This window comes from Struthio camelus, chromosome 9 (genome assembly GCF_040807025.1).
Source record: "Struthio camelus isolate bStrCam1 chromosome 9, bStrCam1.hap1, whole genome shotgun sequence".
Taxonomy (NCBI): domain Eukaryota; kingdom Metazoa; phylum Chordata; class Aves; order Struthioniformes; family Struthionidae; genus Struthio; species Struthio camelus.
In genome coordinates this window covers 19669442-19682067 of record NC_090950.1, presented here as the reverse complement: position 1 = coordinate 19682067, position 12626 = coordinate 19669442, and the positions used below count along the sequence as shown (strand labels likewise).

The following is a 12626-nucleotide window of genomic DNA, read 5'->3' as shown; positions in this document are numbered from 1 at the left end:
CTTAAAGAACATGAAGGCAACAGGCAGGAAAGTTTGTCTTTCTCTTGGATGGTAATGAAGAGTGCTCAATGTCTTGTATCCTTCCCTCCCCCCCATTTCCATCTTTGTCTTCATATTTGAGAAAATCATATGCAATTTGTTTATTCATTTATGTTTAAGACAGTAAAGATTTCTCCAACTCTTGGTTGCCCTAACTTAATTAATTTTATTGTAACTGCAATTAAACCACGGCAGCATGGAGGGCATCTGTTTCTTGGGCACTTTGCCAGCTAAGTAACCATCATACACCATTTTCATTGTCTGGAAAGCTTCCTTATCAGCCTTCTCCATAAGGTGTCAAAAAGGCATCTGTAAATTGTTGCTAAATAAATCTAAGTAGGTTCAAGGCAGGAAATGAACTGTTAACGCTCTTTTTTTTTTTTTTTTTTTTTTTTCTTTCAGAAAAGCCTTGTGTGCTGATAACATACGACCTGTTCTGAGCTTTATTGCAGCCCATGAAGATGGCTGGTTACTCAGATCTGAGTCTCCACACCTTCCAGTTAGAAACTTGATGACAGAGGTGTGTATCAGCATACGTTTCTGAAATCTTTTAGGTTGCATAGTTCTGTAGAAGGTGCACAGTGATAAATTTATTTCGAAAAATCCTGAACAACTTGTCTAAAAGGAAGAGCCACAACCTCTCAGTAGGTCTAGATGATACAAAAGTTACTGGGGCTTTGCTATAGTATCAATCAGTGGAGGGCCTGAATGTAAATTTTAGTACCTGCTAGTAGATATCCTCTTGGAGTCAAAAACATGTCAGCATTTCTCCTCCCCCTGCTTTTCCCCAACCCAGTGTCCCCCTCTCTCTTGTGATGCGCTGAGCTTCCAGCCAGCTGGATCTCACTTATCCTCCAGGCTTCACCCTATGTTGCCAAGTATCAAAATGGACAAGTTATGAGCATTCCATTGTCTTTCCTCAGCTTGGCACAGCCCATGTCTCCTGCTGCTCCTCTCAGCCTCATCAACACCAAACATGGTGGCAGAATGGAGCCCTACAAAAATCCTGGGTAAAGAGCTTGAGATAGCTCCTGTAAAAGGTTCCCCAAGAGGAGTAAATGCTTGTGACTGCTTCCTAATGTCTTTCCAACAGGAAAAAGAAACAAAGAAACTGCTAAGTGGACAGAGCACAGTTCGTAGTCAGCGACACCTCACGGTCAAATACATCAAAGGCAGCTGATTAATCTAATTTAAATACCTTGTACTTAGTTATATCGTGGCTATCTTTTTCCCGAGATCCCGCTCTCCAGTCAAGTACTGCTCTGTCTTTGGACTTCCAGCATCAAACCTCCATCTAAATGCAGGCAGCATGATAAAACTGAGCACAGTTCCAGTTCTCCTCTGGTGACAGTGGTTTGAGCTGTGTTTCATGAGTGTGGAGTTGTTTGGCTCTGCACTTTTATTCTGATGCAGCTTTAGTATCCGTAGTGTCCACTTGGACCTCTTCTGCTGCCATTACTGCTCTATTACGTCCTATAGCCAAAAACAGTTCCAACCCACCTGCTCCAGCCTGACCTCAGTGTGAGTGGCTTGTGCACATTTTCACAAGACTAGGCCATACTCATGTATCTGCTTGTACAAGGAGATGCTGTAGAAATACTTGCTTTTCCTTTCATTGTTTTCTGGAGCTGTACATTTGTGCTGTTTTTGTGATCAAAACCAGGCTGTCATTCTCCATTTTTGTATATATATATATATATATATATTTTTTTTTTTTTCTGGCTATTTCAGGGAGTTTGGCAAAAACCTACTTTGCAAGGAACAATTCTGATTTGGCATTTTATGTCAGCTCTCCCAAATTCTGCTACTGTCTTCATTTGGGAAATGAATTGCATTAAAATATGATTAAAATGTTGTCTTATTCTTCTTTTTCTCATCACTCTGAGACAGACGATGAAGTAAAAGATTTTGCTCCTGGGCTGGCAAATTTTAACCACATAATACAAAGCTACATATGAAATTTATTTTTAATATCTATTTCTTGTAGAACAGCTTTTGGAAAGTCAGAGTAAAAGCTATGTTCAAAATACTGTATCTATAATCTGTTTAGAGAATTAAGGCATCATGAATAAACTATTAAGAAGTCTGCACAGGTTGGAATTTTAGATGTAAAAATGAGTAAAATTGCAGTGTGAATCACTTGAGAAATGAGGAAAAAGGGGCAGAAGACAGACTTATTCTAGTATACAGGCAAACAGAGAAAGAAGTGGATACTCTCATAGTGCCTAGGGAAGATACTTCCAAAACTCACTCTTTACAATAGTTTCAGTAACTAAAATGACAAATAAAGTGTCTGAAAGACTTAAGTTCTTGTGACTACTTTGTGAAACACGTTCCGTTTCTACTGCTTATCTTGCAATACTATTTGTCTGCTAAACAGTCACTAATTAATTTCTTCCTAAGATAAGTTTTGTCTCTCTGAAGTTATTTCTGTTATCCTGAAGAAGCACAGTTTAAAAAAAAAAAAAAAAAGAAAAAAAAAAGGAGGAAGGATGTCAGGTTTCTTTACTGCAGCTCACAGAAGAAAGAGTTTAGAAGAATGGTGATGCTGCTGAAAATCTTTCCACTCCCATGGCAGTCTGAAAGAAAAAAAGTACCCTAGACCTTTAATTATTACCTAATCATCTTGATCAGAGCAATAAATAGAACAAATGTGAGACAAGTATGTGTGTGAGAGTGCAAGACAGAGAAAGGTTTAGGGCAAGACTCAGTGGAAAATCTTTAGAAATGATGTAAGAGAAAGCAAAGGCAGGGATTGGAGTTTGTAACCTACAGCACAGACTATAAAAACTCTGAAAGAAAGCTGAACATTAAGAATAAGTTAGGGGGAAGAACATAGCAGGACTGTTAAGGTTGCAGTTGCTTGTATCCAAGGCAAGGTAAGACGAGTGAGGACAGAGATGAGTTTGGCATGTTTTGTGTGTCTTCTTTACAGGAGCTTTCTTCTCCTCTATGCTTTCTTCTTTTTATTTTTTTTTTCTAATTTTTGAAATTAAAAGGCATGCACAAAGTATGCACATGTCCAAGGGAAAATTGCAGCTCCTTTTTCCAGTTTGAGATTAAGATAGTAAGATGTCTGTCACCTAATACTTTTGGTACTAAAACTGAACTAATAGCATTCAGTGGAAACTTATTTTCTTTAGCTAATCAGCCAGCATTTAAACAAAATGTATCACTATTTTACAAAAGTGACTAGTTGCTTTCATGCTTTTACAGTGTTTTGAAGATGTAAACTACTGCCTATTTTTATTGTTATGGATTGTCCTCAGTATGTGTTACTGTCAAATGCATGCTACTTCTCAAAATAACCTGAAGAACTATATCAGAATAGTTTCTTTGCATTACTAAATACCATACATGTAGACATGTTTGCTGCATGGAATATGTTGTAAAACACAAGATAAACAATTGAACTAGGGAGATATTTTTTTTCATTGATTTGTAGATGTACAAAAGAGTTTGATTATACTAGATAAATAAATGTTGGGCCAGATTATGTCACATTCCTACAGTAACAGAGTAATCCTGCAATAACATTCCTACACTAACAGAGTAATTATCATTATCCAGTGATCTGGTTACTTCAGCTGTGTACTACTGTAAATGAAGGCTGTTTCTGATGCAGTGATAGTCATTGTTATTTCTCCATTCTGGGTTCAAAACTATTTCACTCTCTCTTTTTGCCTCCCAGACTGGAGTCATACAAGTAAATACATGTGAATAATCTTTCGGTTAGATGTCTAGAGGCTACTGTAGAGTTCAGATCCACTAGTTTTTGAAGCACAAGCACACACTGCCTTTAGTGTTTCTTTACTTGGCTTTCCAATATGAAATGACAGTCCTCTCACGGTAGTGCAGAGAGCTGAAATGGGAGAACCATGAGGACATGTTATGACCCTGCCCACTGATTCATTTAGTAAGTCTAGGGCAGAGGAACTACATTTATCTAAGTCTCTGCTCTCCTGCACTCAAAGTGCAGCTCAAAATGCATACTTTTCTTGTAAAATACTTTGAATGTCATGATGAAAAACAAGCAAAGGACAAAACCAAACCAAGCTATGGTTTAAATAGTAGGACAACTGCAAAATATAACTGGATGGAACAGGTGTTCTTCGATATTTGTAAATACCAACTACATCATTGGGTTCAGTGGGTTAGGGCTTGGTTTTCAAGCCCTTTTGAGTGAATGATAAGGTGTACACCTCTGGGTTTTTTACCCAGCAAATTTAAAAATTTGAACGTTATAACAGTTGTGAGAACTCTCCTTATTGACTGTGACAAAAATTGTAACTGGTTGTAACTTTCCTTTTCTTTTTAGTCAATCCAAAGAAACGGATTCATCTCTAATTTCCATTTGCAATGTACCTTCACCAAGCAATTGACTATTCTCCTTTTGTTAATATCCTTGATAAAAAGGTTTAAAAGTGTTTATCCAGTAAATCAGCATTAATATATGATTCACTTATTAACAAACTCCAATGCCATTCATGTCTCTTAAGAGCTAATCTTGAAGGCATATCTTTGTAATAGAAGCATATTTTAACTAGCCTTTAAATGGCCTAAGTCTTTTCATTGATAACCTATTCCGATAATATAATCTTCATACCAGGCATGAAGAACTTCCATTTATCACTCCAGTGTTGTTTGGAGTGGAGATTTTTTTTCCTGAATGTAGAAAAATATAGTATATTTCTTGATTTTGATTGTTGATTTAAAGCTGTCTAGTTTTTGTTTTAAATGCTGGAGACACATGAACAATGAATAGTTTCTAGTTCTCATGATAAAGATGAAGGAAGAAAAGTGAAGGTAAAAGTGATTAGGAATGTTAAGAAAATCTGGCTTGTTCAATCAGTAAATATATACATGATTTGAGGTTGAGAGTTTGTTGTCAATGATATTTTTGTTTTCCATCATGCATACCAAGAATACTGTAGCTCACTTGATTATCTCACTTAGGAAAGGTGGAAATAAGCTCTTCTCATTAAGATCTTTTTTCTTATACTTTGTAACATCCTACTTCTTTAATAATCCTTAGGCTTCTGGATGTATTTTAACATTTTTGTTTGTGTCTCCTTCTTCCTGGTCTCCTGATTTTATAGTCTTGAAACTAGCTGGGGTTTTTTAATTGCTACAATTTGCTGCTAAAAAATCCTTTTTATTATGGACTCAGCTACAGATTTTTTGAACATCCTGTTTTGCAGGATGTTCAACTTGTCTCTTTCCTGATAATTCTAAGGAAAAGCATCCTTGTTTGTTCTGCATAGCCATTTGGTTTAGTACACCTTATTCCAAATGAAGAAGTGAGAGTTTTTTCCTTAGTACTTTTTTCCACTTGTGTCATTCTGTGAATTTCAGTTAAATTGTTCCCAATTCATACTCATTCCCATTAAACGAATGTTCACCAACAAGGCTGTGATCATCTCCAGGCACAAGCATTTGTACCCTTGCTGTACTCTGCATAGGAACTGTTGTGCCACACTGTGGTGCCACATTTTTAGCCTTTCTTCATATGAAAAGTGTGATTCATGTTCTCCCACAAATATTGAACTTTCAGTGAGTAGGATTAATGTAGATTCTAGTCAGGCCCTTCAGTGACTAAACCGTCACTGAATACATGGGTTTTATCTGAGTATGGGTGGTAGGAACATCTGTAAACTTAGACATCCTCTGACCACATCTGCTTCTTCCAGTAGCTTAACTATCAATAGCTGAATCAGCATTTATAAAAGAGACAGCAGTAAAAGGTAGGCTAGGTTAACTATCATGATGCTATGAAAACATAAGTAGTTAGGACCAAGCACTGGAAATCATATTGTTCCTGTAACATTCTACAGCATTATATTGTTCATGAAATCATTGAAATGAAAACTTGCAAAAGTGATGACTAATCTGAGGTGCTTTCTTGAGAAACCTTTAAAGAACCCCATTTTCAGGAAGGAGAGTAAGCCTGTCCTTGAAATACCATATACTAGATAGTGTTTCATTTGGGACTCCCAAATACCTAGACATTTCCTGAAAATCACTAGCCTTTCTTAAGCCTCTTGCATAAGTTCATAAATTCTTTCTTGTTACATCAGATGTAGCCTACCAGCATCTATTTATCTACATAGTTGGGACACTGAAAATTGCGGGAATTTTTCAGTGCAGTAGTTACAGTGTCTGTACTATATGTCTAATGAAATGCATGATGTGGCTTAAAAATCTAAACCTACCCCAGAAAACACATTGTTAATAATAGGAAGTGCCTGGCCCTGCCTTCTTATGTTTCATTTTGTCACAAGGTCCCACGCTTCGATATCTTGCTTCAGTAACTTACATACTGCCTTTTTAGAACGCACTGTGTAAGAAGTGCTCCATATCTCATCTGTGGGATGAGAATGAAAATACCAGTCTAACCTATTTCTGGATTCTTTTTTTTTTCTCTGAGTTTGGGGTTTGTTTTGATTTTTTCCCCCCTTTTCTTTGATATTTCCATAGCTAGAAAGTTACACTTGAGATAAAAAAAGGTCCTTTAGGAGTTTCTGAAGTCACTAAGACTGCTGGTATGGGCATATTTTTGGTTTTGCGGTTATGAATATGCTCAGAGGATCTATCCTACAACTTTTAAAAGTAGGGCAAATTTAGCATTGGCTTCAGCAGGAGCAGACTTACTCTCAGAGCTTCAGGTAGTTATTTGTAAGTTGTTCTTTTGTTGAAATACTCATCATAACTTTAAGGGCCATAAGGTAGATTCCCATCAGATGCCCAGTCCAATGCCCAGTGAGGCCAATGATAAGACTTAATGATACATTTAATGAAGATAGGTAGCAGCAGTTTAATATTCTCTTATATGGCAGTGGGTAGTTTTATGACAATGGCATCAGTAACTGGCTTGCAGACACATCTGTGGTTTCCCTCAGCTGGTTGGAATTTGCATGGTATGAGAGACAATCATGAGTAACAGGAAATGGAGGGTCTCTATTACCACCACTGTGTTCACATAGTAGAAGGACTGGATGCTGCCAGGAGCTTCTCAGTGCCCATGAGGTAGTCAGGCCCTGGCTTTGTATCAGCTCTTTTCAGGAGCATAGAGCTCAAAGACCGAGGAGCTCTGGCCTCAGCTTCATGGTGCACATTTCAAGAGCAAGGGTGGCATTTGTAGGTGAGCTTGGACATGTCCCAGTCTGGATTTTCCTAGGATTAGCAGAGCAGTCATCAATATATGGTGGCAGCAGATGTGAAAGATTACTGTGCAAGGCATGATGTCTTGCCTCAGTTCTCTTGCTAACAGGCCAGCAAGAAAAATAGCGCTCTTGTGATTTATACTAGTGGAGTAATCTCCACAGTAATGTGAAATATGATAGTTCAAATGAGTAAGAACAATGACAGCTGTTACCATTTTTGACAGGCAATGGGTTTGGAGCTTGGTGATGAATTACACAGTGTCTGGGATTTGTTCAGCTCACTTATCTTCAGGATGTCATTTTGGTTTTTGTTTTTTTCCTTTAAAGAAAAACATCTTTTTAAGTCCTTTGGTTTGATGTTGGAGACTGAATAGTTTGTGTTTGGTAAAGAATTTTGCTTTCTCGTGATCTTTTGTTGGAAAATGGCTTTGCAGAGATTCCTAAGAAAAAGTTTTGAATGTTTATCCTGCTTTGATAAGGTAGAATAATGTTCTCTGTTTTATCTTTAATTGTATTTCAATTGGACTTGTAGCAAAGATGCCTAATTATATGAGGAATTTGAATTTTGACACATTTTCAGCTAAAATATCATTAAAACACATAAATCTGTCTGAATATCAGACTTGCAATTACATATAGTGAAAGATGAACCATACTTTATGTCAGATAACACCAGGCCAGACCCTGAGATACTGACAATATGGAATAATACCCCAGTTTCTTGACCTATCCCTGTGAAGTTGTTGGTGAAGAGCTTTTCAGAATGGGTAAAAAGGTGGGAAATTCAGTCCAGGTGGGCAGGGTGTATCTTGCAACGGTCTATGTGGTTGTCAGAGCTTTGCTCATTCTCTTTCAATAAGAAAAACAGTCAAGCCTACTTTCAGGTCTCTCTTGGAAGCGGACAAGGTAAAATGTGGATAGGGTGAAGCAATAACCAGATATGTGGCTAAGAGGGAAACATGCATTTGCAAAAGCCCCTTCTGGCAGGGGGCGTTTTGCTTGCACAATTGCAAGAGATGAGCTAAAGCAGTAGAGAAGCAGCAAATGATTTGAACAAATAAGGTCCCGTGACATTGCTGAAGGTGGCCAGCTAAGTTCAAGGCTGGCAGAAGACAGTGTGATTTCAGTTTACGTTTGCGTAGTCCTTATTGCTGCCTTTAGTTTTGAAAACACTGTTTTAGAGGTAGACTGCTCCATGAGAACAAACCTGCATCTTTCTCCCACCTTGGTCACTACAGTGTGTAAAAATTAGCACAACAGGATCTTGCCATACTTAATTTTGCTCCTCTTTAAACCAGTGACACTGCTTCTTGATTATTGATTTCCATGGGAACTAGAGCCGAACTTTAAGTTCTTACAATTTCCTCTGCGTCTAGTTTCACTGGCGTCAAGTTCTGACTGGTTAATCAAATGTCTCTTGTGTTGCAGGTGCCTTAATGTTTATTTTTATTAGTGTACCAGTTGCTATTTTTGGCTCTTTGATCTTTGGGATGAATGAATACCATCACAGCCCTTAGACCATAATAAACATGTTTTTTTAACCTTGCCATTTATTTTTATGTCCCGGTATCCAAATAATCAGGATGTGGTTATCTGTGGAGGTGGTAGACTACTGCTTCAAATTTCAATGCACAGCCACATACAAAAATACACATTGTAGAAGGCTATAGGTCTAAAAACCCCAGGACAGCCAGTCTTCTCTGGCTTTAAGAGCTGTCACTATTGGACTGAGAGACACTGGTACAACCTGGTTTACTGCTTTGTTTTTGTCCTTTGATTCCAGTGGACTTAGTCTGCTTGACACCTATGGAATAACCAGCAGCTTTTCTCCTCACTACTGATGTCTCATGAACAATATAAAGCAGCTACATAACAGGTTAACCAAATAACAGAGGTGCATGTAGAATGTATTGAAAAAGCCAAGGCAAGAAACAGAGTAATGAGTTCAAATGTTGTATCTTGACTTCTTAGAACTGGATTCCAAGCACTTTTGTGGCTTCTCTCTTTTGTAGTGTGGGAAAAAGTGCAAAGGCAAAGATTTTTTGCCATAAGTTTTTCGCCTGATCTTATGGGAGATTTGCTAAGCAGAGGATAAAACAACTATCGTGTATCATGTAAATGTATTCATACATCCTTTCTATTTCTGCTTTTGGCAAGAGGAGAGTCAGCAAAGAATGGCAGAATCAGGCTTGAATTATACTCTAAGGCTGGACCTGGTAACAAACTAATCAGTAAATTAGCAGATTTCTTTGGCACTAGAGGCCACAGCCTAGTTCTTATTAACATCAGTTGTAGGACTCCCACCTAGCAAAGTTAGAAGCGCATTAAGCTCTGGGAGCTAGATCTAGAAAAAGACTTAAAGAATGCAGCCCAAATCCATGACCAAAGAAATCCCTGCAGCCAGCAACTTCCTGATCTTGCCAAAACTTAAACCTCTTTGCTTGACTTAAGGGCTCTGCGGGCACCTGCAGTTCTGCAACTGCGGCATATGGTTTGAAGGATATGTCTGAGCAACTGATTTCCATGTAAGCTTTTCCCAGATATGAGAGCCTTTCCTCTCTCAGATATGAGAGACTTTCCTCCAGGATTGCAAGGGGTCTATAGTTGTGGCTACTGTTAATTTACGCTGTCAGAACTGGGTGCCTGTGAAATGCAGCCTTACTTTAAAAATGCTGCTGGGGAGATCTGTAATTTTTGTAACAGCTTCAGGGCACTTACCCAGCGTGTGAGGAGGTCAAGGTCAGCCTAGGTAGCTGTGAGACAAACAAACTCTCTCTGCTTACACATGAGTGTCTAGTTCATTTGGTTTTAATGCAAGTTTGCATTCATTACTTCTCCTCCTTCTGCAAGGACTGGGCCATTGTGCAGAAAGGAATTAAAAGGTTTGCGGGGCCATTAGAGGGTGAAAGAGTGGGACAAAGCGGAGGGAGCTGATTCTGCTCTCACAGGTGACGGTCACTCAGCAGTGACTTTGTATCATGAAATGTATTAACAGCCATGACAGCAGAGTCTTCCTGCTTGCTTTCACTTCTCTAAGGTCTTCGGAGAGAGATGTTCTCTTCTTTGTGTCTCCACCATCAGTCTATAAAGACTCTCACTGGTATTTGCCACCCACTCTCTCTATCTCTCCTCTGGAAATGTGGCTGTGGAGCCATTAACAGATCATTCTCCTTTGCAGATGCTGCAGTTTCAGCTGGTTGTGGCCCATTTGGCCCTTGTGATTACCCTGCTACAGTGGCAGTCTAGCTCAAAGCTCCTAGCTGAGGCAGCTCCGGAGGTAGGTGAATGTTCCTGATGGTTATCACATAACCTGACTCTTCCTAGGGGAGCTCCTACCTACAGAGTGTGGAAGATACCACGGTCTCCAGTGTTGAAAAATGAACAAGTCTTGGCTCTTCAAGGGCAAAGCTGGAGCATGACAACTTCTGCAATGAAAGGAGTGATGCAAACTGCATGGCTCTGAGAGGGCTGACAGGCTGAAATGCTGCCCAGATTCACACAGTCTCTCCTGAAGATTCACTCTGGGATTTCTGTATGTTAAAACATAACATGACTAGTGACCAGTGACTGGGGATAAAGAACTTCGAGGATGGGGGGAAGGAAAACAAGCTCATCTAACACTGAAAAGAGTTGCAGACTTCTCCTTAAAAGACAAATGATAGCATGAGGAGTCTGCAGTTTTCAGGAGCCATAATGAGAGAATTGAGAGGAAATCCCCTGGATATATGTTTTATCTCTGTTAAAGGAGACAGAGAAGAGACCAGGAGAGGAAAGGAGCAATAACTTGACTAAGCTTACAAAGGAAACCGGTAGATGAAATGGCAGAACTCTTGTATTTCATCCGCTAAGATATGCAGTCATTGCACCTGTAAATACTTCTACTGAATTTTTTTTTTTTTTAATGTCATCTTGACATAAAGCAGATGTGGCAGCAAAGATATTTATGTAACGGTTTCATGGCATGAAAGTCAAGGATCTAAAAGTTTAATCAAAGCAGCACTATTTGGCTGTAGGGTCTTTACACAGATTTTTAAGACCAGCTTAGAAGTTAGAAGCGTACTGCAGAATACTGATGGACACTTCTACTTTGCTCTCTGTTTTCAAGTGAGTATACCCTGATTATGCAGAATAATGTTATCGAAAATAGGGTTTGGAGGAACTGCTGTCCACATCAGTGCCACAGCAGCAGCTTTTCTGATACGACAGAGACCTGGCACCCTGTTTCTGTTAGTGACCAGTGGTGGGTATTTGTGAAGAGAACCTAAGAACAGGATGTCTTCAGGGACTTCCTGATCCATACTTGACCCGTGCATTTTTTAGCTGCTGAGGGGCCTCTCTTTGTCTTTTAAACTGTTTAAACTTTTGGTATCCGTGACCTCATTTGGCAACGCATTCCACTTAGATAATATCTGTGTGCTGTATTTAAAAAGTAGCTCCTTCTATTTATTTTAAATTCAACACCTGGTGACTTCACTAGATGAAGAACTGGGAGCTCTTTTTCTTGATGAAAAAATAATCTTTATTGGTCTTTATTTACCTCTTTGCTTTACATAAGTTTATAAACCCTGCACTCTATTCCCCCCTTTTTCATCTCTTTGCTCTTCTGTGAAGTGGTGCTTTGTTTAGTGGTTCATCACAGGGAACCATTGCCTACATCTGATTATCTTTTTAGCTGTCTCTTTACTTTCTACAATTCTATTATATTATTTTTAAGATGAAGTAAATAGGGCTGCACACAACACTCAAGAACAGAGGTGATTTTTACTTTCCAGTTTGAGCGTTATTGTGGATATTTTCCCTACTAACTGGAGGAGAGAGTTCATTCTTCTTTAAAGGCACAGTTTTGTTGCAAATCTTTATAACAGTTTTATATCCCTGAAAAAGAACAGAAAGGACCACTAAATGGCACTCGAGGCTCACAGAAAATGTCAGAGGACAATACGGGAACCCTTTCAAAAATGTTAACAGCACTATGTCGTTATTGCAATTATTGTTGTCAGTTGACCCTCCTTATGTCAAGGTCACAGTTTCCTTTTATACACACCATCACTGGTTTTTGCCACCCACTAGTAGTGAGAAGGCACCACCACAACTGTGGTGTGGACTGTAGTAGATAGAAGCATATTATATTGTCCATGTGATGGCTTTCTTTACATTACTGCTAAACATGCTGTGTATGAGTAAGAAAGATAGTGGCATGCTTTTAAAGACAAAGGAAAGTCAAGTTTAAGGCATCTAATAAAAATTTTACTTAGAATTGTTGTTTACCTAATTCCATGGAGATCAAGTAGAGCAAGAAGCCAAACACTTAATCCAAAGACAGAAGAATGAATTTGATACCTACTTTCATACAGTAGCTGCTGTCCTATATTTTTCTGTTATTTGCAAAGCAAATATTTCGCTTCATTTGATGGATCTCATTTC

At 38.7% G+C, this 12626-nt stretch overlaps 1 protein-coding gene across 3 annotated transcripts in view; it reads left to right on the top strand.

Moving 5' to 3' along the window:
* OSTN (osteocrin) overlaps positions 1–12626 on the top strand; it is a 168108-nt gene that overhangs the window by 146454 nt on the left and 9028 nt on the right. For all 3 annotated transcript variants that reach the window (XM_068954413.1, XM_068954414.1, XM_068954412.1), the window contains 2 exons: positions 442–559; positions 10381–10479. In XM_068954413.1, the coding sequence (XP_068810514.1) occupies positions 442–559; positions 10381–10479 (217 nt within the window). The remainder of the gene's footprint in view (positions 1–441; positions 560–10380; positions 10480–12626) is intronic.